This window comes from Lethenteron reissneri, chromosome 23, assembly GCF_015708825.2.
Source record: "Lethenteron reissneri isolate LAM-NWPU_2019-01 chromosome 23, ASM1570882v1, whole genome shotgun sequence".
Taxonomy (NCBI): domain Eukaryota; kingdom Metazoa; phylum Chordata; class Hyperoartia; order Petromyzontiformes; family Petromyzontidae; genus Lethenteron; species Lethenteron reissneri.
In genome coordinates, this window is record NC_083801.1 from 18,739,638 (window position 1) to 18,766,389 (window position 26,752).

General features: G+C 44.1%; 1 protein-coding gene across 1 annotated transcript; it reads right to left on the bottom strand.

Annotated features, from left to right (window-relative positions):
• Positions 1-22,849: 22,849 nt before the first annotated feature.
• On the bottom strand, positions 22,850-24,105 carry LOC133345782 (helix-loop-helix protein 13-like). Its single transcript, XM_061556754.1, has 2 exons — positions 23,511-24,105; positions 22,850-22,920 (listed from the first exon to the last, which is right to left on the bottom strand). Exons 1-2 carry the CDS (start codon positions 24,103-24,105, stop codon positions 22,883-22,885), a joined length of 633 nt encoding a protein of 210 aa, XP_061412738.1. The 3' UTR covers positions 22,850-22,882.
• Between the last annotated feature and the right edge of the window lie 2,647 nt (positions 24,106-26,752).

Here is a 26,752-nt window from a genome sequence, read left to right on the forward strand (position 1 = left end):
AGCCAGGACCCGAACCCCTATGACAGCCCCGAACCCCTGTTCACCTCTCCCTTATATTCACCCAGCGTGACAAAGGCCTGCCCTTGGCCACGCCCCTCTTCTCGAACTCTCCCGTGGGTTCCAGGATCTTCCAGTTCGATCCCCTCTTCGACCCTTGGCCCAGTTATGGCCCCCTTGTGGTCACTCGCATTTGTATTGATCTATGCTGAACCCACACCCGTATTTAGCACTTATGGCCGCTAGATGGCACACTGTCATTACAAAATAATAGGTGTCAATTTGAACATTGTGCTGACACTACCATGCCCGTTACTGCAAGTGTCTGCCTCAAGCCTTTATTGTATGAGATGTGTGTACAACTTTTTGAATTGGGGTCCATCTGTGATTTTGAGTGTCCAAAAAACTGATCGGATAGAGCAGATCTATCCGTAACAGAACCTGTGAAGCAGGGAACATACCCACCGCGGCAGGTCAAAGCCAGGAAAGCGAACGGTGGGGTTGGTGACGAGGAAGTGGTTCTTGAATTGATATACCGTACTGTGAAAGGTAAACGTGCAGCCATGTAATTGCTTGCTTACACCATTACAAGGAGCTCAAGAGAGCCCTGTAGAGGGGGTTATTTTGGCCACACTCTTCAATGTTGTCAAGGAATCTTGGAAGAAGTGGGAGTACCCACACTTTGCCACACCACATGCAGCCTGCCGATCAATGCTGCTGGGTGCACAGAGGAGGGGGTTTAAGAATCGTGCCCATTCTCTTTGGTTCTTTCAAGAAAGTCACGTAGGTATAAAATAAAATAAGTTAAATCACGACGTTTCGGGCGCAACACAAGCATCCACAGCAAGAAACAATTTCAGAATTGTTACTTGCTGTGGTTGTCCCACCTGATGACGGACGCTTGTGTTGTGCCCGAAACGTCGTGATTTAATTTATTTTATTTTATACCTACCTGACTTTACCGAAAGAACCAAAGAGTATGGATCCCTGCATTCACGAAAACTTCAAATATAGATTGAACGTGCCCATTGTTTTAACTGCCGGTGCACTCGAATAAAATGTGTAACCTCCGGATAGTAAGTCGGGTTTGCTAACCATTACACCATGGTCGCATCCGGCTACAACTGTATTTATATGTAAATGTCCCGCCTGGATGCTACAGTAAATTTAACGGAAACAATTTGTGCCTGCTATGCAAGGGAATTGTGTGACTTGACTTCATTATTGGTTTCATGGTATCCACTATATTATATTTACTTAATGGTAATTTGCGGAAATTACACCATGGAATGTGCTTGGGAAAAAAAATATCGTTCTTGGAAAATATAATATGCACGCAATGAAGAGTGCCCATATTAAAAATGGACTGATACCATTTACAAAGATCACTGGAGTACTGTAATACTAGTTGGGTTCAATTAAATTTTTTTGCCATTAGGCCTTTTAATGTTATGGAATTACCAACGTTAATTGCGGACAATGTTCTTTATTTTGCAGCTGAATAGGCCAGCCATGAATGTGCCCTTTGCTTTTATCAGAATATGCGGAGGCTACACTTCAACCCCTGTAGCCACCTGGTAAGGTTTTCGCAGGTTATTTCCTCCAAAGTGAATGTTGAAAGCCTGTTATATTATCATCATGAAGAGTATGTGTGGTGGGATAGTGTTAGGGCATGTCTTGGAGGTTACGTATCGACTGTCAGAAGCTGCGGACTCTGGGAGAATGTGTGGCGAGGTGTGGCAGAATCACCATCTTTGGCCATGATGCCACCGTGATCTTAATTATAGAAATCAAACGCGAAAACAATCCCAATATATTTCGATTTAAAGCTTTCGTGACTGCAGGGATTCATCTTCTTGGTTCTTTCGGTAAAGTCACGTAAAAGGGAAATAATAAAATAAAACATAAAATAATTCTCACGACGTTTCGGCCACAACGCAAGCAGCCGTCCTCAGGTGAAGAACAGGTCTGTTCATTCAGACGCTGTCTCCCTGACAGACCTGTTCTTCACCTGAGGACGGCTGCTTGCGTTGTGGCCGAAACGTCGTGAGAATTACTTTATTATGTTATATTTTTATTATTTTATTATTTCCCTTCTTCGTGACTTTACCGAAAGAACCAAGAAGATGAATCCCAATATAATAACGTTGTCCAATGTAACAGCAGTGGCGGGCCGTGTATTTTACACTGAGGCCTTCAGTGCTATCCTCTCGCAATTAAACCGCCTTCGAATAACCTCACCATGACACAAGGGCTACAGGCTATTGTCATTCGACGTAACCACCCCATATTCACAGTGACAGTAGCCTTTATCGAGTGGAATTAAGTGATTTAACACGAGGCTCAACACCTATGAGAGTTACAATACACTAACTGCAGAGACATTAATACATGGTGACTGAAACAATCAAGGATGTACCACTATTACGCAATGTGGCAGGATGCTGCATCACAAATAGACATCATATAGCCCAAATCAATGCCATTACCAAAAAAACAATAACAAACTCACAACAACCAGTCACATTTACTCATACGACCACCAAGCAAGCAAAAATGCCGTAAAACATAAATAACACAATCAGGATTCAACAGGCTTCCCCACAAAAAAAATCTAAAGCACTACATATAAAAATCTAAACGTCACGAAAGAAAGTTTAAATAAATCTTAGATGATGCTACATTACGTGCTAGCTAGTTTTACTTCAGTTAGCTAACTGGCCATCCGATCACGTCACACGAAAAATGCTAACGTAGGCGGCTAGGCCAGCTAGAGGGCTCTGGCGTGTCAAAGAATACGCCCAACACCGCAAACTCGAAATCTGATTGGTTAAAGAATATGACAATAAACAACATCGTCCCCATTTGCTTCAACAGCAGAGGGGATTCACTCGAAATTCTGAAGGCCTCAGGGTAGATTTGTCACCCGGAGAGGTGGATACAGCAGCACAGGTGGGAAATGTGATTGGATAAAAGCTCTCATTTATGAGCTGCACTGGAAGCAGCGCAACTGATGGATAGAATAGCAATGAAATGACGTTAATAGACTGATGGGAACGAACTTTGTAAAATACATAATGCATTAATGAAACTATATATTAAACTATAAAAAGTAGAATTATCTGATTCTGACAATCTATAGGCCAGCAGAGAAGGCCTTGCTGGCCCTGATGGACCGCGTCTGGTAACAACTACCCCAACATAAACCATTGTTAACCATTTGTATATATCATCGTGCTAAAGGGAAATCAATATTTACGGTACATTTAAATTATCAATGGACAGTTTATAGCCCTTTGTCAATCCACCGCTAGATGAAGGCCTCCCAATGTCGTGTCGGTCGTGGGAGTTGTTTAATGTTGACCAGTGCGTGTTGGTACACGTGGTAGACTCAGGACCGGTTCAAATCACCGTTAGTTCTGGTCGTGAATCGAACTCAGATCACCGGGTTCATAGCCCAGTGTGCTGAACATCGTCACACCACTCCAACCAACACGGTGTGTTTCCGCAATGCTGTAATTAAAAACAATAAAATGTATCAATTACTGCAATGCTTATACGTACGGGAGAATATTACATAGAACAGAATATTATTTTTGTTTAATAACCAAAAGGAAAATGTCTTGCTTATGTTGTACAGCTGCAGGTAAAAAAAAAAAGACTTTGATCACTTGCATAAAATATTTTCTGCCTTCCTTTGTTAGTGTTAGGGGTACTGGGCTGTGTCCTCTGCTCACATTAATACGTGAAGCCTAGTTTTTTTTAGTTATGAGCACAGTGGTAGACAGAAAACTAATAAACAATCCCCTAGCTAAAATATACGAATTCAGGCCCAGGAAGCTGTGCGAGAGACATGTTTGGGTTTTCTGGAATGACAAACTTTGTTTTTGAGCTGAGAGGCGACCGTCTCGCTTCGCCGTGTCCAAAGCCTCGTGGATTTTTTGGCGTAACGTCTGCGATATGGGCAGTTAGCAACGAAATAAACACCCACAGATTTATAGCGCCGCAACGTACGTGGATTGCCCAAGCATCACTCTTGTGGAATTTTGCGTGTTTGCCATTAATCTGCCAAAGGAAATATAGTGGTATTTTCAGGTGAGCTCGTTGTTGGCACAGTGGTCAGTGTCAGATCTCACTCAAGTGCTATGTGTGGCTGCTGATACATCTTCAGCATGGAGCACTGCTGCAGCTAGAGTAAAAGAAAGCTACAGTAACCATTCCTTACACACAACCGTGGGGAAATGCAAAGTAATAATACACTTGGTATTCGCGCCAATCTAATAACATGAGGCTTTTACAAAGGTGCTGTTTCACAGCTCGGCATAGCCTGTTACTAGATGGCGATTTTGTGATGAGGTTTTACCCAATGAAGTAATTTGCGAATAATTTTTCATGTTTTTGACAAATTTGGACTGTGATGCCGGCACATAGAGCCAGCCCTTTTTCGAATAACGTCATGGGATCTTGAACTTATAGATTTGAAGCTTTCGTGACTGCAAGGATTCATATTCTTAGGTTTTTTTTCGGTAAAGTCACGTAGGTAAAAAAATTAAAATTAATAAAATTAAAATAAAATTAAAAATCACGACGTTTCGGAGGCAATGTATTTTTGCCTTGTCAAGTTCGACAGTCATCCTCTTAACATAGGCACAATACTGGATTATAGTTATGTATCTTGGAATAAAGTTGCATAGGACTCGTCAATTATTTGCGGTTAGAGTCCATATTGAAATAATTTTATTTTTGTCGGCTTCACGCTGAATAAATCTGACAATGATTCACTCATTTTGTCCAAATTGTAACGCATTATTTTGGTTTATTGTCTTTGTGATACTGAAAACCACGTGGAAATAAGTAATTTCACGTTATGTAATGAAATGTTAAGCGTACAACATTTCAGTGCCCCTCCTCTGGAAGTTTGCTGGCTTGGTTGGCAAGTTGAGATTGTGGTCTGGGATGTGACCTCTGGACTAATTTTTTAGTTGTGATAACTTTTTGTGCTTTTTTGTGACATTTCTTGATATTTTTTAAAATATTTTTTTGATTTTGCTTGGTAGGTTTTAATTTGCTTGGTAGGAGAGGCTGTATATGGCATTTGGTCCTTACAGATACTTAATGTACAGCGTTATGGGATTCAAGTAGCATGAATGATGCTATATAAAATGAAAGTGTTATTATTATTAGGACAGTCAGTGTTTAATAAGGGTGCACTTTTTGTTCGGATCAGATGATGTGACTGGCCTTGTGTGGACTAAAATGTTACCTGATCAGGATCAGGGCTTTTCGTGATCAGCTGATGGATTGGTGTCTGATCAGCCTCGTAGAGGAAGCATTGTAATGTCCATCGTAGAGGAAATGTCGTATTTATTTGATCAATCCACTACTGGATGAGGGTCTTCCCACAATGTAGGAGTTATTTGAGCATACTTCACCACACTAGCCATTGCGGGTTGGTGAAAGCCAGGAGCATAGGCATGCATGGAGCCATGGATGTGTAGTGACATAGAATGAGTCACCAGAGTGCGTGGCATGAGATGCTCGAAGAGAGGAGGACTATGGGTATAGTAGACCAGTCTACCAGTGAGACACACGGGCAGAGCTTGGAACCTCCTGGTGGGATCCAGAGGGGGGCGTGACCGAGGGTGGAGCCAGGCCACGCAGGGGAGGATAAAAGAGTGGCTCCGACACAGTCGGGGCTGCTGTTGTCTGGGAAAGGAACTTGTCGTGCTGCTGTCGTCCTCGTCTTCACATCCTCGGCGTCGCTGGTCGGGTAGTGTACGGACCGTGGATAGATATCCCCTGTGACTATATGGAATGGAATAAAGGATGTGCCTCCAACTTTTAGTGTGTCCAGATTGATACACTACAGATGTACAATCATGGATTTTGCTGCACTGCCGCCTGTTGACCATAATACTGTATAGTGTCGCAGCTGCCTATGACAACCTGGCATGCATGTTGATTAATTACCAGAGATGGAATATGCTGATTTATGTGACAAATGTAATGTATTTGTGTGTGTGTAGTCATTCTACCAATGCGAAACGATCAATGCATTCCACTAAAGAATGCAGATTAATCCTGAGTAGCCGCGTGTATTTACACCCAGTAGCTCAGTAGTGCTCTGCTCAGCGGTCTGACACGTGAATAAAAATTAAAAAAATTACTTGTTGATATTGCATTGGCAGTGGTGCACAAGCACAACGAACATACACGTCCTAAATTAGAGGGAGTGTGTAAAAAATATAACATTCAAAATATTAAATCATATTAAAACATAATTTACGTGATTTACATAACGTATAAGTTTATAAAAAAAAATTAAATGCATAAAACATGCTGTTTAGACAAACCTTGAAATGTGTAACTGGTAAATGTATTAACGACAAGCTCTGCGTACAAGATCACATCCACCCACCTTTAACATCTGCATCTACTACTCAACTCTGCTTTGAAGAATAAAAGGTATTGTATTGCTTTGACTTGAGCTAATACTGTAGCTCTTTAATACACGGCACAGTCGTTATACTTTTAAAAGGTATGACAACTGCTTATTTAGAAATGTACACCAAAGGGCATGCAGACCCGGGTTGTAATGTTGTACATATAAAATCAATTTATATATGGTGTTATGCATTATGTGTAAATAAAGTGAGTTGTGTGAAAAATGTTTGTCCTGTAAGGTCAGCAGACATATGGGTTTCTAAGCACTATCACGCCAGACTGTTTTGTTATAACTATTATGACTGTAACATGTTGAGTTTGAATATAAGCATTTTATTAAAACGTTTCATGAAATGTCTTTCTCTGATTATGCTGACTGCAGATAATGATGAACATGCTGTATTCGGCAATGGGCAATGAAGCGAGGTCGGGACAGATTGTGCAGAGCGCATAAATTGAAAGTTTCAAAGTTCGAATCCCATTCAGAGGTTCCTTCCTTCATTCCTCAGTGGTTAATAAAATAAGTACCACTTTATGTAAATCCATCAGTGGCTGTCCTATGCATAAACTAGCCCTCGTCATGGGAATGTGGAGCTTAAAAGACTGTTTGGGGGATTCATCTTCTTGGTTCTTTCGGTAAAGTCACGTAGAAGGGAAATAATAACCAAGAAGATGAATCCCTGCAGTCACGAAAGCTTTAAATCGAAATTTGTTTGGAGGATGTATACAGGAATTTGAGTGCCACGTTGCACTCCATGGAGGGGAAAAAACATCTTAAAAATTTTAACCCCATAAAACCATGTGACCCTCACAACTAATTGCTTCATGTCTGTAAAAGCACCAGCTATTAATTAGCCAGCACACATATATCTGGAAAACAACAAATGTATCAGAGTACATGGGGAATTAGAACAATTTGTGATCCAAATATGGCACTTCTGATGACACCATATATTATCTTCGATTGCCTGTGTATCGTACTCTTCTCTCAACGTGAGACTTTCACGGAAACTTGATGCAAACCCATCAAAATAAACACTATTTAGAGGGGAGCGTTTGGCCCCATTAAAGCGCATGCAGGCACAAAGTGTGCTTTGTGGGGAAGGAACAGACAGGTGTCTTTAATATCTTTCCACTGCCCTCCTGTCTCGTTTGAAATGCGCGTTTTCCGTGTCAGTGAGCTTACAGCAGGGGGGGTTGTGTATTCTGCGGATTCAATCCTTCAGATCCGATGTCAGAAAACAGTAAACACTGAATTAACAGCACTTGCTTATTACATACGTTGGCTCATCAGTCACAAGGCTGGTTTAATTTTAAATGTGTAATTCTATAACAAGGATACATTTTCCTTACCCTTAAGAGCCTTTGTAGCATAGCCATATTTTTTTTTAGCAATGCGAAGGAAATGTTTAATCTTGTACGTTTTCTTACTATATGTATGTCTTACCATCCGGTAGGTGTGTGTTTGTGTGTGGCCGGATTTGTATCCCTTTATTGCCTCTGGGCACAATTTTGGAAATAAGCACCCACGGAGGCATACATTTTTTTTTTACAAAATACAGAGGTGGGTCATGTACAACTGATTCGCGATCCCACAGGGCTAGTGTCAACAACATATGCAGTCGTAATAATAATCAGGCATTGTCTATCCACTGCTGGATGGAGGCCTTTGCTCGCAGTGGCCATCCCTCAAGGTCCCTGTGGGTGCCAGCTAGGCCTTGGCAAGATAAAAGGTAAAAACAACGAGCCTATCTTTACCCTACCTTTTGCCTTACCACAATAAATCATTTTATTCTTACCTGTAGCAAGGTAAGGTAAAAGGTCAAAAGCAACGAGCCTAACTTTACCCTACCTTTTACCCTTACCCCATAAAAATTACCCGATTACAGGGTAATTGCTGGGGTACTACTACACATGAAAAAGGTTTATAACAGGTAAATGCTAGGAAGGGCGCTTTATTCATATAGAATACTCTCGATGATTCCAATTTTAAATGGAGGCCACGGACTGCGCCACGGAGCTTTGAGCGAGCGGTAAACAAGGTATTTACCAGGTAATTCTTCCGCGCTACCTTTACCCTACCCTTTACCTTACCCCTTGGCATGTCGACACCTTTACCCTTTTACCCAGTAAAAAGGGTACATTACCTTACCTTGCCGAGGCCTAGTGCCAGCGTCTATCTCACTCCATCCTCACGGTGGTTGTCCTCTCCGGCATGGGGAGTAGGTGTGCAGCATCATGTTCAGTGAAGGTTTGTTAGCTCGCTCGTGCAGTGCTCGGTGATCTATGGGAGTTCTGCGTGACCTTCAGGGGTCGGCAACCAGCGGGTTCCAGAGCCGCATTGCGGTGTGGCTCTTTACAAGGACTGCTGCCTCGTGACCTCATGCGTTGAGGAACCACCGTCTCGTAATTCGCATTGCATTGCGGCTCTTGGAATATTGAGGGTTTTTTTTTTAACGGAATTATTTTGGTTGTCGACCCCTGGGTGTAACACAATCACTTTGTGGTTTAATCATGAACTCAACCTGGAAAGTGGAAGAGCGCTTTTGCCTGGCTCTAATTTAAGTGTTTTTTTTCCCCAGCACTGTAAACAAAATAATAATGCTGTAATTAAAAACAAGAACGCACGTTAATATACGTACATGTATAGGTAAGCATTACATAATTATACATTTCTACATACATACACGGTACACTGTACAGTACTGTCGCTAATGGTTTATTTGAAACTGGTCGTAGCTAACAAGTGATATATTGTATCTGAACCGGTTCTATAGGTCCCTTCACCAACAAACCCCGGCCAGCTTGGTGAAGTATGGTCAAACAACCTTCATGAACTGACACAATGGTAAGGGAGGCCCTTCGTCCAGCAGTGCATTGACAGCACGGTTGGCTATGTGCGGTGCGAAAGAAGTTCAACACGCCATATCAACACACAAAGGGCCGCATGTGTGGTATATTCAACTGCTACACCACCTTAGAAGACACTGTCTCTGGCCATGCCAACACCTGCAGAGAGGAGCAGTGTGCAGGAACTAAACAACGCGCATAGTAGACCATACGACTGCTGAACACAAATTAAAACAGCAACTGAAACGCGCACACACACAGACCATAAGCACACTTCAGTAATAAACAACACATACACTTTTTTTTCTTCTTCTTCTTGGTTCTTTCGGTAAAGTCACGTAGAATGGAAATAATAAAATAATAAAACATAATAAATAAAATTCTCACGACGTTTCGGCCACAACGCAAGCAGCCGTCCTCAGGTGAAGACCAGGTCTGTCGGGGGAGACAGCGTCTGAATTCATTCGCGCCAATTAGTGACTGCTTCAGCCCACCGGTGTGTTGGAGAGTAAATCGGAAACATTTACAATGTACGACGTTTCTCTGGTAATTACATCCAGCATCGGGCGTGTGGGGTGGTGTGGAGGGTTACGACACATACTTACAGCGATCTAACCCAACAACCATTATGGTCGCGAAAGCCTGTGACGTGTCATCACTCCTCGTGCCTGTCTCTGATCCATCATCAGCACCACACATTGTCAATCCACCGCCAAAGGCCTTTCCTTCCCTTCCCTCCTCCTACTTTTTTTTACGATCAGAGGAAACAAGAAGATGCTCGGTGTAGTCGGCACTTTGCTTCGTTCATCATTTCGGTTTTTTCTTCAATGCTTTGTTTTATGTGCCCCCCCCCCTCCCCTGTTTAAATGAAAGATTTCACGAAATATTTCACGCTCTGCTCTCCTCCCCTCTCTCCCTCCTTCCCTCCAGCCCCTCCCCTCCCTCCTTCCCTCCAGCCCCACCCCTCCCTCCAGCCCCTCCCCTTTCCCCACCCCTCCCTCCAGCCCCTCCCCTCCCTCCAGCCCATCCCCTCCCTCCAGCCCCTCCCCTCCCTCCTTCCCTCCAGCCCCTCCCCTCCCTCCAGCCCCTCCCCTCCCTCCTTCCCTCCAGCCCCACCCCTCCCTCCAGCCCCTCCCCTCCCTCCCACCCCTCCCTCCACCCCCTCCCCTCCTTCCCCATCCCTCCCTTCCACCCCCTCCCCTCCTTCCCCATCCCTCCCTCCACCCCCTCCCCTCCCTCCCACCCCTCCCTCCAGCCCCTCCCCTCCCTCCCCTCCTTCCCTCTTCCTCCCCTCCCCTCCCTCCAGCCCCTCCCTCCCATCCCTCCCCTCCTTCCCCACCCCTCCCCTCCCTCCTTCCCCATCCCTCCCTCCACCCCCTCCCCTCCCTCCACCCCCTCCCCTCCTTCCCCATCCCTCCCTTCCACCCCCTCCCCTCCTTCCCCACCCCTCCCCTCCCTCCTTCCCCTCCCCCCCTCCCGTCCCTCCCCTCCTGTCAACGACCTCACGACACCGCAGTCTCAGCTTGCGCGCGGCTCACGTCTCGCAGTCGGCACGAAGGTAAACATCGCTTTGCGCCGACCAAATCCCACCCATTGCCGATGATGAAGTTACCGTTCGGTAGGAGCCGATCACATTTAACTTGCACCCTGGTGGGTTGTTTGAGAGTTTGATTGCGTTCCCTTGCCGTGTTGCAACCTCTCCCCGGTCACTCCTCCACTTTAGAAAAGACAAAGACCCCCAACCCCTTCATAATATCCCATAGCTTTCAAGCCCACAGGGTTTGCCCCGTATTCTTGTACAGGGAAATTGCGTTTTCAGGTACAGCCGTGTCAATACGGGCAAAAATGAGTTGTCTATTTGTGTTGTGTTTCTCGCTTGTGATGGGATTTTGTGGGATGAACGTTGAGATGTATAAGGGGCACGGGGTGACCAATAAGGTCTGAATTGGTCTGTAATATGGTAGGGCACCGATAAGGTGGGTGGCTAGTACCACGCCCGGCCGCCTTTGTCACCCCCGTGGCGGTGTTTACACAGCACCAGGTACTCGTTTTGAGGCTGAGTCGACCTAGGGAAGGACCAGGTGAGCACACACACACGTACGAACTCCACGACTCCAGGAAGTGGCCCCGAAGCTTGCCATAACGTTAGGGGCCGTGGTCAATTACAGCCAACCTTAGTTGAGCTTGGACAATTAGACCCAAGCCGAAGCATAAAATATAAAAAAATGTTTACAAATATTTTATGTATTTATTTTCAATGATAGAATATAGTATTGTCATCAGTGTGACATAAGTATACCAAGTTTGCAGTCGATACCACATTGGGAAGTGGGTACAAATTGAGTTGCAAGATTTGAGGATACAACAACAGACAGTGAGTTAATAAAAAGCGTGTAATAATAAAAAAAACGCATGGAATAGTGTTTTTAAGAGTGATTTGACTTCTTAAATATGAACGTAAACAGGCATGATATGTAGTTGGGCAGTGTGCTTCTGAACTATTCGATGTGAATTCAGCACTTCATTGGTGAGTGAAAAAGGGCACCAATGTGCACGAATATAGTGCGACCCCGTTACATTTAAACGGACACTGCAGTGACATCAATAGGGCGCATTTGCATGGCATGGTTGGTGGCTAGCGTGGAGAGATTTGCGACAATTCATTACTCGCTCGCTGTGCTGTGAGATGGCCCGAATGATGGCGATACCGACAACGGGGTTAGTGTATCCAACAGTGCGGCGAACATTTAAGGCATATCGATGCCACATTGGGGACGGTGGGTTTTTTCTGCAGACTTTGTTTTTCACCACCACACATATAATAAATATTCTTAGGTTCCACCTGAAGACGGAGGCTTGTGTTGCCTCCGAAACGTCGTGATTTTTATTTAATTTTTATTTTACTTTTATTAATTTTAATTTTTTGCCTACGTGACTTTACCGTAAAAACCTAAGAATATGAATCCTTACAGTCACGAAAGCTTCAATCTAGAATTAACACACATATAATCCCATGTGGGCTGGTGTAACCAGAGGTTCCTACCAGCATAACCGAATTGTACACTTTCACATTTAACTTCAAAGCTACATTTCTGACCGGAAACGACTACGAGTAATGAGAGCACAGCACAAGAGAACACCACAGCAACTGTCACAAGTTCCGCTGCAACAGCAGGCCACAAACAGATGCAGGTATGTGTCTGTGGTTGGAGGAAAGTTACATCACACCATGGGTTGAGGATCCACCAGGGGAAGAAGGGGTGTTTGGGTAAAGAGAGACAGAGGCCTCGCATTGATTACTTTCTGCGAAAGCGATCAAATCAGTCGAATGAAGCACAGCAACTGGACGCAAACCATAGTTTGCAGTGCATCAGTACCACTGTCATGGAGGACGTAAACTCAAGCACCAAAGTAACAACTGAGGTGGAACCAACAACAGGAGTGGAACTCACCCAGCCTCCGAGACCTGCAATCGAGAGGAGACTACCAGGGCACAGACCGTATGTGAAGTGGCCTGGCACCAGTGACAAGAAGTTGTGGGAAACAGTGAATACTGACCTTACCTTGACCCTCGAGAAACTTCGAGGCACTGTGGAGAAGAAGTTGGAGAGGATGGGGGACATCATCTATGAGTACGGGGCAGAAAGCTTTGGAGTGCAAGAGGCAAAAGGCGGGAGAAAGGTTCCAACCCCACCAGTTTCCAGGAGGCAACAAGAAATCAAGCGCCTCGTTCAAGAAAGGAGACAGCTTAAGAAACAGTGGAAGAAAGCCTCGGAAGTGGAAAAGGAGGGCATAGAGGCACTTCAGGCTGACATCAAAACCCGGTTGGCATCCCTCCGTAGAGCAGAGAACCTACGGAAGCGCAGAAGGAAGAAAGAACAAACTAGAACTCGATTCTATAAAGATCCCTTCAAGTTCCTTAAAAGTCTCTTCACGAAGGAAAAAAGTGGAGTTCTAAAAACAACAAAGAAAGACCTAGAAGAGCACCTGAGAACAACAAACTTTGACTCAAAGCGACATGAACATCTGGCCATCCCATCAGATATCCCACCCATTGAACCCCCGGAACATCATATTGAGACCAGCCCTCCGACATGGAAAGAGGTGGAAAACACAGTTCGAAGGGCAAGAACAGCATCAGCCCCGGGGCCAAATGGAGTCCCGTACAAAGTGTATAAGAACGCACCAGACGTCCTGAGGTTCCTCTGGAGGCTTATGAGAACAACTTGGCAAAATAAGATAATACGCAAAGTGTGGCGTAGGGCATGCGGGGTCCTGATCCCTAAGGAGAAGGATGCAGTGATCATCAGCCAATTCCGCCCAATCTCCTTACTGAATGTCGAGGGTAAAATCTTCTTCATTGCCCAGAGGATGGCCGAGTACCTGCAAAGGAATGCGTACGTCGATACATCTGTACAGAAGGCAGGAATATCAGGGTTCTCTGGCTGCTTGGAACATTCCAGCATGATCTGGCACCAGATCCAAATGGCCAAGGTGGAGAAAAGGGACCTCCATGTAGTCTTCCTCGACCTCGCCAATGCATTTGGCTCTGTGCCCCATGAACTCCTGTGGTCTGCCTTCAGATTTTTCCACATACCGGACACCATCACAACCCTGGTGAAGTCGTACTTTCAGGATCTGCAGTTCTGCTTCACCACCTCAGAGTTCACCACCTCATGGCAATGCCTGAATGTAGGTATAATGGCGGGATGTACCATTTCTCCATTGGCATTCATAATGGCAATGGAGGTTATCATCAGATCCTCAAAATGGGTTGCTGGTGGACAGCGAGTCGACTCTGGTTTTCGCCTCCCTCCACTCAGAGCCTACATGGACGACATTACAACATTGACCACCACTGTCCCATGCACCAGGAGACTGCTCAGAAAACTCGAGGAGAACATCAGCTGGGCCCGTATGAAGATTAAACCATCCAAGTCACGCAGCATCTCGATTGTGAAGGGAGTACTCTGTGACCTGAAATTCTTCATCGGAGATGACCAAATCCCAACAGTGTCTGAGCAGCCGGTAAAAAGCCTTGGAAGGTGGTATGATGCAAGCCTGAAGGACAAAGACCAGGTGCAACAGCTGCGCAAAGACATCAGTAGTAGCCTACAGTCCATCGACAACACCCAGCTACCTGGAAAGTTAAAGGCCTGGTGTCTGCAGTTTGGTCTCCTACCCCGGGTGTTGTGGCCCCTAGCAGTGTATGAGGTTCCAATCTCAACAGTGGAGAAGATGGAAAGAGGAGCCACGAGCTACTTAAAGAAGTGGCTCGGAGTTCCACGATGCCTTACCACCATAGGCCTCTATGGAGATGGTGTCCTCAAGCTGCCCCTCACCAGTCTAACCGAGGAATTCAAGTGTGCAAAAACCAGGCTCCAGATGACACTGAATGAATCTCGAGACCCAGTGGTGAGCAACAACGCGCCGACCTTGGCAACTGGGCGCAAATGGAGGCCAGGAAAAGCAGTCCAGGAGGCAACAGCAGCCTTCAGACATGCTGACATTGTGGGTCATGTTCAGCAAGGGAGAGGAGGCCTTGGGCTAACTAGCCGTGCTGCTTGGAGTAAGGCCACTGCACCAGAGCGGCGGAAGATGGTAGTGCAGGAAGTACGCCATCAGGAGGAGGCTGCAAGGTGGGCCAAGGCAGTCTCTCTTGCCAAACAAGGACAGTGGACTCGATGGGACAGTGTGGAGAAGAGGAAGATCAGCTGGAAGGATCTGTGGGCCACGGAAGCGAGGCGGTTGAGCTTCTCCATCAGAGCAACATATGACATCCTTCCAACACCAGTTAATCTTCACCAATGGTATGGTGAAGATCCAGACTGTGCCCTCTGTTCCATGCCAGCCAACCTCAGGCACATTCTCACAGGGTGTAAAACAAGCCTCACCCAAGGACGCTACACTTGGCGTCACAACCAAGTCCTTAAAAACCTTGCGTCCGCCCTGGAGGACAAGCGAGCTGCCACCAACTCCCTACCACCCCCAGCAGCATCACACCCCTTACGGACGACCTTTGTCCGCGAAGGGGCTAAACCACCGAAGAGCGGCTCTACACCAATAGAGCGAGACCAGCTGCGCTTGGCCCGCGACTGGAAAATGCTAGCTGACATTGGCCGGCAACTTGTGTTTCCTCCGGAGATCGCAACCACCACCCTAAGACCTGACGTGGTGCTCTGGTCACGTTCGCTCAAGAAGGTCTTCATCATTGAGCTCACAGTACCCTGGGAGGCCTCAGTAGATGAGGCTTATGAGCGAAAACATCTGCGCTATGCCGATCTAGCTGCCGAAGCACGGCATCATGGCTGGAACACAGAAGTCCGACCAGTGGAGGTGGGCTGCAGAGGTTTTGTGGCAACATCTACAACCAGACTGCTTAGAGACCTGGGAATTAAGGGCCAGAGCCAGCGTTCGGCAATCAAAGCTGTATCGGAGGCGGCAGAAGGCAGCAGTCAGTGGCTCTGGATGAAGAGGAAAGACCCCAGCTGGGCCCCAAAGTGAGAGGGCCAGGAGGTATGCAGTCAACAATGCTTGACTCAGGGAGGAGGACGCCCCTGCCATGCATAGTCCCATGGGATGTTGGCTACCAACAACAAGGCAACTCCTATGACTAATTGGGAATGGGACGCAAGCGTAGGATTGATCACCCTGTCGCTGGCCGCCTTTGGGGAGGGTGTATAGTATGAAAGGCCGAAACACCCTAGGAACCAAAGGGTCACTACTGACGATGCGCTCCCCAAATTTCACCAGGCTCACTGTTCATGAACTCTTGGAAGTGCTTGCACAAAGGATAGTAACATCTCATCCTGTGTTCTTTGGAATCTGAATCTGAGACCATCTCAAACCGCAGTCCGTGATTTGTACTTTTGTCTGTCAAACGATGCATCACACATTTTGAAAATGACATCGTAATAACGTTTGCATAACTCTTAACTTTTTATTTTACCCGGTGAAGCCCGCTTAGCTTATACATCTCTTTTTAAGAAGCGACCTGGCCACAAAAGATAGCCCAACGAAGCGGCTTATATCATGTGGACATGTTTATAGCAGCTAAATACTCTGAACGTATGTTGCTTTTGAATGTGGAGGGAAAAACCGGAGGACCCAGAGAAAAATCCACGCGACCACGGGGAGAACACGCGAACTCCAAATACACAGCAGCAGCAGGCGTCAGGGTCGGGATCGGACGGACCCACAACCTCCTCCATACCAGGCGAGGGAGTTAACATCTCCTAGCCACCGTGGCGTGCCCCCTAAGGGGCCGTCCATAAATCCATAAATGACGTCACGCACCTGGGGGGGGGGGGGGGGTCAGACATTTGGGACGATATGTGACAGGCGGGGGGGGGGGGGGGGTTGAGAAATGTGACGTCACATCAAAATGCGCAATTTTAATTAATATAGACAACACGTTATACTTAATTAAATCTACTTTTTAATGTTTTCTCCGACAACATAAGAGTGCAGCGCCCCACATTAAATACGCACTACAATGACAATAGTTTAAAGCGATTTGAAGCATGTTTTATTTTGGGGGGGGGGGGCAGAGCTTTGTGACGTCATATTTGATGGTGGGTCTGACTTTTTCTAGCGCCGTGTGACGAAGGGGGGGGGGGGGGGGGGTCAAAAATCGTCCAAAATCGCGTGACGTTATTTATGGACGGCCCCAAACGTCGTTTAAGGAGGCAACCGAATATGATCGGAAACGTTGCTTAAAAAACCCACACGTATCCACCCCCTATTTACGCTAAAACGTTGACATGTCCATCAGCGCTTATCGCCTGAAACTGAGTGCTTGAATCGAAAGCGAGAGTGAAACGGGTGTGGGGGGGGGTGGTGCAAGTCCCGAGGGAAGACACCGCATGTCCCTTGGCATTGGGCAGAAGATAAAAACAAACGCTCACACGCTGGGTCCACACGTAGGCACACCGTTACGCACGTACACCTCCCTACAGGCCCGTTGGGCCCCCTTTTTTCCCTTTACCGAGACAGCACAGAGGTTCCCCCGCTGCTATTGGACGCGAGGTGGTAACTGTCTTTGTTGTGATTGGCCGTCGTGAGCACAGCTGTGCAAATACGGTCTTTTCCGCTTTGTCAAACTAATGGGTTGATTTAAGAGACTCACAATACCAACAGATGCTTTGACAGGTACTTTTTGTTTAATGTCATTTATTTCAGAAAGCTTGATCTGCAATGTCTTATTTTTGGCTAACTAGTTTAGTAGTTGTATTTTTACGTTTCATACTTTCGAACACATTTTTTCATATATCTGTTATGACTGTTTTCTTGTTATTGCAATGCGTTTCATAAATAGGGGTATTATTTAGAAAGGAACATTTATAATACAATCTAATACTGATTTATTCTAATTTTGCTTATAGCCACATGTGTATATTTCTATTCAGAGTTTGTAATTATTATTACTCTCCAGAATTGTAATTTGTTCCCGCATAATAACAATTTATAGATCTTTGTCAATCTTGTGCTGGTGGAAAGCCGCGTATGCCTTTCAGTTATGGGGATTGTTTGACCATACTTCACCACGCTGGTCAGTGCAGATTTGTGGATTTGGAGGCGCAGAACTGGTTCAGATATTGTTCGCCACCAATGTCCAACTCAGGTCGCTGGTCTCAGTGCCTGTGCTAACGCTAGTGCCACCACTCTACCCCAATTTGTTCATAATGTATCTGGTAATATACAAGCTAACTCAACGAATTGTATGAGGTGTATACTGTATTCTATTTGAGTTTTGATCATTATTGTGATATACAGCATGCATTCACTATTAAAATCAACATCGTAAATGCAATATACATACTACAATATAAATTTAGATTTTTTTTCTTTCCCAAACACAAAGCAACTGGCTCAAGCCCTAGGCACTCTTAAATATGGAAAAATGCACATACAACACAATGATATTAAACATTGGGAACTTAATTCAACCATGAAATAGTAAACATCACAATGAGGTACATGTTATGTTTTCAGTTTTTGCTTGATATTTGAGAAATGCAAGGGATTTTGCTATTTTTATTAAAACTTTTGTTGCATATTAGAGTGGCTACCTGGGACGAATATTTTTTGCGCTTGAATGGTTTTTGATTGAGTGTAACATGTATGGAAACTATTGAACCAATAAGGTTCAATGATGCCTGCCACAAACATCTGACATCCCAGCCCGCATGAGCAGTTTTATTCAAATATGCCCCCTTACCACACATCGGCTGTCACTTTCACCTGACGGAGAATAACCCAAAAAAACACATCACGTGTTGTGCTACCAGAGTTCACGCGTAGATTAAAGTAGTGAGTCTCATCTCGGCTCGCAGTTTGCAGCTGTCTCATCCATCAGGACAAAATGTAGAACACCAAATGAGTATCTGTAACTTTGGAGATCTCTGCATCACATATGACCATCATACCACTTAACAAAAATATTTTTAAACATGGGCATGGTGACTGACTAAATAACAATTATTCTACAGTGCATACAGGAAAGCACAAATTAGTGTTTAAGATGCAATGACTGTTAATTATTGGCAGAAGGGTAGTTTCCACTGGCTTTTTAAAAGAAAAAAAACGGAGAAATTGGCAAACAAAATAGCAGTGTGCTGCACACGTTTCTGCCAAATACTGGTGGAACCAACCGTTCTGCCAACATTTGATTCAGACCTCTATGAAAATGTGTGAGATATTATTCTTAAAATGTTCATGCCACCATATACAGAGCATAAGAGCTCTCTGTGAATATTTAAATATTGTTTAAAGCCTCATTGGATTGATTTAGTTGGGAGCAAAAAAATGCTTCCCCTGGCTGCAATATAAACACAGTTGTGTTAGAGGGACAGGTTTGGCCGTAAATATTATTGGGACATAAACAGTCACGGTAAATCCACTGCTGGATAAAGGTCATCGCAAGCTACTGATATCTCTCATGATCCTGAAATGTAATCATCTCCAGGACCTAACACCTGCACATGAGCCCATTTCATCACTCTATCTCCTCGTTGGACGTATTCCTGGATGTGTTTAATTAAATATTACTAATATATCATAGCGTGCATATGAAGTTTCATTTAGCTCAGAGCAATTTTTTATGTAATTTTCCGTGATGAAGTTTGTAGTATACAGCAACAAAGTGTATCTATGCTCAATGGGAGCAGGCTCTTTATTAAAGAGCAACGTTAAAACTAATAAGCATGTAATGTTACAAAATATATGGTCTATGTTCATTTTTATATTTTACTTGCACATCATTTAGTGGCTTCTATTGTGTAAATGATGCGTGAGCATTCAAAACAAAATCACATGCTTTCAGCCATATATTATACCATAGATGCATACAGATAATGGATATCATGTTGTAAACATATGAAATTGATTATTAACAGGCTCATACTTCATATTCTTGGTTCTTTCGGTAAAGTCACGTAGAAGGGAATCAATAAAATAATAAAAATATACAACAATAAAATTCTCACGACATTTCGACTTGCTGTGTTTTTCACACCTGATGATGATTGCTTGTGCTACAGTCGAAACGTCGTGAGAATTTTTTTTTATGTTATTGTTTCCCTTCTACGTGACTTTACCGAAAAGAACCAAGAATATGAATCCCTGCAGTCACGAAAGCTTTAAATCCAAAGGCTCATACTTTGTTCCCACGTTGGCAACTTTGCCTGTCACGGAAGTATGAACTCACCATTAAATGTTCATGCTCGTTATTTATTCGCTTTCTCTCATTGCAACGGCTTCGGTCGTGTTACCTTGACTCTCGCTCACATCCCTACCGACGGGCATGTTTTGGTTGTGAAAATAAACGACAAAAACACACTCGTGAGATACGTGCTCTAATCTTCTGATAATTAAATTTCGGGAGTAGAAAGAAAAAAAGAGATGAGCCCTTTCAACTAAAGTCGGAACAGATGGCTGACACCTGTTGAATTCACTTTGTATATTTAGGGTTGAGCTTTAAAGCCATCTACATTAGTCATATGCCCAACATGCCAGAGGAAACTCTTGAGGCAATAAAATGTTCAGAACCTTGTAAACAATATAAAATTGCACGTGAGATGCCCAATAAAAGTAATAACACATCTTTACTCCCGTCACATATTTCAGCTAGAGTTTTAGAATATGATATTAAATGCGCCACAGAAATTTAAGAACGAAATTATTACTGTACTTTGTTTGGCAGTTATTAAAATAAGAGCAGATGAGAATATTGTGACCAAGCACGGACATTATAATTCAAAAATGGAATTTAAACATAAATCCTTGTAAGGTTATATTTCACGAGTTTAAACCATGGGCATTGACTCCCCAGTATACTCTGTATCTATACGACATGGATGTGTGAATGAGGCAAACTAACCTTGATTAGTTTACGAGGACAAACGGCTCAATATAGACAGCATCTCTAAATATAGTGAGTGGTACGATATCTGCACATTCATAAAAAAATCGAGTTTATAAAATAATTATGAAACATCCCTTTGTCAATCCACTACTGGATGAAAGGCCTCCTCATGCCAAGTCTTTCTTGGGGGTTGTTTGACCATATAATGCAGTGCGCTAACTGCTGTCCCACCGCTCCCCCCTAATGAAATATATATATATACACACTATCTTAATGTGAGAGATTGTAATTAAGGCTTGTTGTGTAATGGTAAGGTTAATCTTTTTGAACTATATGCTTAGACTGTAGCATGATTTCATTATACGTATCATTTCTGATGTGTTTCATGGGAAAATGTGTCCGTGTTTGATATGAGAAAGTATTCAAAACTTACGAAGCATTTGTTCAAGTGTGCAAACTGAGGATCGGTAAGACAACACCATTTTAATACACTCCCAATAATACACTGAACACAACTCAAGATATAACACTGAACTTTATTAAGTGCAAACCAGTTTTTCTAAAGTGTGCAATACTTATGACATCATTTTTCAAATACATGAAATGCTACGCACCTCGCAATACATTGACATAACGATGAGTGATACAGTGGCACACTTTACCTTGATTTTAAAGTCTTCTTTCTCATTAGAACACGTACAACTTGTCAGATGGCCTCGGTATGTTTCCAGAAGAGTTCGTTACCATTTCATTTAAAGTGCTATGGTTAAAAAAATGTCAATTTAACCTTTAGGAATTGTGTTTATGGTTGTGGCATAGCAAGTTATGGGGGTTTTCTATTTATTTCAAATACAAAATACTCATGTGCATCTAACTACCTAAAGCCACTTACATTGTGGTCACATTCAAAACACATATTCACTGGTAAGCTAGCAAGGTCTTCATTTGAAGAACAAGTGATACAAAGGCACAGATCACATCCTATACAATACAACAACATGACACACAACTTCCACACAATATATTATATAACAAGACAGTACCTGCATTTAGGAAAAGAGGCGCGTGAAAACCCATATTTAATACTTAAATATCCTGCGTGTATTCTATTCAAAATGGAACCTTATGTTACCGTAACGATAACATGTTAAGATACGAATTGATAATATTCATACTCCGCTACCAGATAATGGTACCTTGTGGCAGGCTAACATCTACAAGATATGACAACGAAGACATCACTTGTGTAATAGCTAAGCAGCGTGATTCATCTTCTTGGTTCTTTCGCTAAAGTCACGTAGAAGGGAAGTAATAAAATAATAAAAATAAAACATAATAAAATTATTCTCACGACGTTTCGGCCAGAGTCTGAATCTGTCGCCTCGACGGACCTGGTTTTCACCTGAGGATGGCTGCTTGCGTTGTGGCCGAAACGTCGTGAGAATAATTTTATTATGTTTTATTTTTATTATTTTATTACTTCCCTTCTACGTGACTTTACCGAAAGAACCAAGAAGATGAATCCCTGCAGTCACGAAAGCTTTAAATCAAAATTTAGCGTGATTCATATTTGTTTTATTTTGAGTTCGAACGTGAAGGTATAATTTTTATTTTGGGTTATAACCCTCCACCACCCAACAAAGCCAAACAAATCTAGTTGTTACGTGGGCTAATGTGCCACTTGATTTAGTCTTTCAGCAAACTGGTATGTTGAAAAGCAAGCAGAATGTTGACAAGAGCGTTTCCTGATCTGAGTCCTTGTGACAACTTAAGTTGTTTGGTCTTGTCGGGCAGTGGAGGTTTATAACTCAGATTGACATTTCATCAACAGGATGATCTAACCTCTGATTAGCACGGTTGGCTATGTACGGTGTGAAAGAAAGTCAACATACTGACATACATAACCCAAAAGAAACCGATTATGAATCAGAATATTGGCTGTGAAAGTCTCCGTGTGGCATTAGTCAAACGCATGTTCATACAAGTTGAGCAACAGGAGGAATGTTCTTGGTGTGCACGGTGAATCTGTGCTCGTAGGTGACATCCCGTGTAAAGCCGTGAAGCATTGACGTTGTTTGCCACACCATCCCGGGACTGTGCCAGCATTTTTGGATGTGTGGCGTGTGGAGTGAGTGAGCAGGAGCAGGGTAGGCCGTGGGAACACACAGCTGGGAAAACGGGGGGGGGGGGGGGGTGGAGGTCAAATCAACCACGGACGCGGTGCCCCTAATTCCACTTTATCCAGGACAGCCGTGCCGTCAGATCTGAGAAAACAAGTGCGTCGTCGGTGTGTCACTGCAGTGAGCATTCCAAGCAATGCGTACGGGAACTAACATTTTGAACGTGCATTTATGGGAAATAGGTTAAGTGGTACTGAAAATAGTGCAGTATAATGTGAACACTTCTGAAAGCACAGGAATTCTTGGTTAATGACCTTTTTTGATTGACCATCTCCACATTTATTTTTATTTGAAATATATAATTGAGCTAATAGAATGACTCGTATCCACGTAAACCTTGAAAGAGCCTTCTTACCATCATATACGTCCAGCAGTAACAAGAGAAGCTTTAGAAGATGAATGCACTTACAATAACACTACAGCATTAAATATTAATGCCACATAGCCATTGGGTAAATGAGAAGAGGCACACACAGATCTTACAAACCTAATCCTTCAATCATTGAGATTATGCAGGGAGTAAAATATAACGTATTTGACACATACTATTGTAACAAAAAAACATTCTAACAATTGTCGTATGTTATACACAGTGAACTCATCTTCAGAGTACTATACGTGTACTTTCCGCAGATAAAAATGCGTGAACTGTTAAAAGAATAAGAGAAGCATACCGCTGGTATTCCAAAGCGCATTGCTGCTGTTGGGATGGCCTTTTTTGATGCACTCGTCGACGTAGGCTTTGGGGTCGGTGTCCGAAAGGAGGATATCTCGGAGGAGGGCGATGTAGGCGATGGCCAGGCGCAGCGTGTCGATCTTGGACAGCCTCTTCTCGTAGGGAAAGGTCGGCACGTGGCAGCGCAGCTCCTCGAACGCCGAGTTGATGCTCAGCATCCGCCTGCGTTCGCGGACGTTGGCAGCCGTGCGCTGCACCTGGTAGGGCTGGTGCGTGAGCACGGGCGGGTAGAGGCTGCTTGCGGGGCAGCGGGCACCGCCGTCGCCTCCGCCGCCGCCGCCTGCGGACGGAGCGCCCTCGCGGTTGGCGTGCTCCCCGGACAACGACGCAAGATCCTCGCGAAAGGCCAGGGAGGCCACGCCAGAGATGGAGTCACCGCCGCAGTCGAAAGAATGCCATGGCTGCAAGAAGCAGCTGGCGGAGGGTTCGGTGTTAGAGCCATCGGGCTCGCACTGGGCATGATGGCTCTCGTTCTGGAGAAAGGAGAAATGTCCAATTGAGTCGGGATCAAATTCGAATGTCATTTGTTCCATTAAAGAAAATATTCTCGGCAATAGAGAGGTAGGGCCACAGATGAAACAATCGAGCGTGTGGCCGACGCCGCATGTGCGCTGTCATTAAATGTTGGTGACGAACGTGCATGACAGTTTAAATACTTTCTAAAGACTTGTGGAGCACACGGCGGGGTGCCTGACCCGTTCTTACTGTCTATACAGAGGGGTTAATTAAGATGCGCGGCTGTTGGCTTCAATTGCTTGAAACCTGTCTTAAAAAGGTGCTCTTTGATACTGCTCTACCCATTCTCAAGTTACCTTTTTAATTTGATTTATTTATCAAACAAAGCTTAGAACTACGCGTTGGCAAGACGTCGCTTTTGAGCAATGTTCACTAGCGTTATTGCTCTATTTAATTGAAATCCATTCTTTTTTACAGGAAGCTATCATTGGAGGAGAATGTGTGTGTGTAAAATGTCATACAAAATAAAACTCCACGTGATGATCATTTGCATCGTACAGTTCATGCATTTATGCAATTGACTACATGTGCAGATTAAAATTCACGTGCGTAGCTGAAACTTCTGATGAAGGCAATGTCATGTCACTCCAAACTTTAGCCTAGTTTCAAATCCAGCAGTTTGTACCTTTTATCGACAATATCTGGAACAAAAACACCAACCGTGCAATTTGTAGTGCCAATACACGGTTGCAAATATTATATTTAATTGTGCTTTTAAAAAGCACGTATAAAGTAGATCAAGATACAGCCTCCCCAATTACGTGGACCTTTTTTTTAGGTGCAAAGGCTCTACTGGGAAAGTCTGAAGTGTGAGATATGGCAAGCTGTTTCTATGAAAGCATTCCAAACAGAGTGCACACCTGATTGTCTGGCTATTACAAGGTTAGCACAAGTATCCTTGTAAAGATCCTTTCATTCTTTCTTCCCCAGCAACCGGGTCATAAGCGCACATGTTCTGTCAATGCCTCGATGGCATAAAGTTGTCACGCTGCTTGCATTTTTTATTTTGATCATTTCGGCTTCGCATGGGAAATGTAAAAGTTAATCTCATAATGTGTGAGGATAAACAATTCACTTTTAGGGTAAAAAAACCCCTTTTCAGTTTTTTACGTGAATTTAAAATGTTAATTATTTTCATAGGTAATTGTTGGTCTTCAAAGTACAGTCACAGGCCTGGATATAAGAGCATTAATGTATTGTTATGGCAGTACGTGATGCTAGACCTATATACAAACTAACAAATACAGTAACACGAGCATGGTTTGCAGTCACAGCATAGACACTCGTACACCAAGCGGGGTTATTCAAACAAACCTTACGTGCACCTCATGAGCGTGCTGCATTTCATAGGAATCAGAAACGGGAGCTAGGCTCGTATCAGATTGCTGAGGACATCACCTCTGTATTCACATCTTATGTAGGCAAGATACCTCCACTATAAACCAATGGCATAGATGAGTCATGTATTTAGGCACCTGCCATTATAGCAACTTGTTCAGGTATAGATTAAACGTTGTTCCTAATCCAATTTAGACGTATTTTTGATTCTCTATTATGCCATAGTCAGTCCACGGCTGGATGAAGGCTGCTGCCATCTCGGTGGTTTGCGGAATCGCAGGATCTGAAACACGGTAGGATCAATACCTCAGCCATGGCTGATCATTGTTTTAACGCTGTGGGCACACACAAAGTTGATTTTGCCAAGACAAGGGTACTCTGCAAGCCCACTGGCTACCTTCAGAGATTTGTTCATGAAGCCATCCAGATATATAAACACAGACACAATTTCAACCGAGAAGATGGGTAGAAACTGAGCAATCATTGGCAGGACGTTATTAACCAGTTTCGGTCATAACTGGCTGTGACGTTCCCTCCCTACCTACCTATGTTAGCAGTTATTTTCGATTTTCTGAGTTACATTCACTAACACAGCCACCGTTAGCTGTGTTAGTAAATGGCGGCTTGCCATCCTTTTCCACCTCCATATGGCGATGGCTTTTTCCCAGCTCCCTCCGAGCTTACATTTACAAGCAAATTTCCTACATTGACATGCTAATCTCTCACAATACAATGGCCACCCCCACAGCTTCGTTTGTCAAGATTTATCCGATCTTACATTTACATGCAAATTTCATCTCTAGCCCTGCCCACTGACCCTTGGGCTACACTCATCTCAAACCTTTATAACTCCCTGCCTGAGGAACGCTCCCAACATATATTATCAGCAGCTCCCCCGCTATATATTTTCACCTGATGACGATTGCTTGTATTGCGATCGAAACGTCGTGATATTGTTATTATTTTTCTTTTTTATTATTTTTATTATTTGTTCTATCTACGTGGCTTTACCGAAAGACCTAAAGAATATTATACTGGTAGGAACCACCTGGTTACACAAGCCCAGAGGGGATTATTGTGTCCGTCTGTCCGTCGTGCATACAAAAATGGGAGGGGTGGGGCTGGGTGGAGAGGGGAGGGTGGGGAGGGGCTGGGTGGGGAGGGTGGGGAGGGGCTGAGTGGGGAGGGGAGGGTGAGGAGGGGCTGGGTGGGGAGGGTTGCGGCTGGGTGGGAGGGGTGGGCTGGGTGGGGAGGGGCTGGTCACCCCGTTGTGCCCTTATAAAAGTCAACGTTTAACCTACTCACGCCGGCTTGTGCCCGCCCTCA

Bases quoted from the DNA above. Each gene is read 5' to 3' on its own strand.
- LOC133345782 (XM_061556754.1), bottom strand. From the start codon at position 24,105: ATGGAACAAATGACATTCGAATTTGATCCCGACTCAATTGGACATTTC. The intron at 22,921-23,510 runs GTATGCTTCTCT...TTGTTTTCTCAG, and splicing joins TGCGCTTTGGAATACCAGCG to ATCTGACGGCACGGCTGTCC.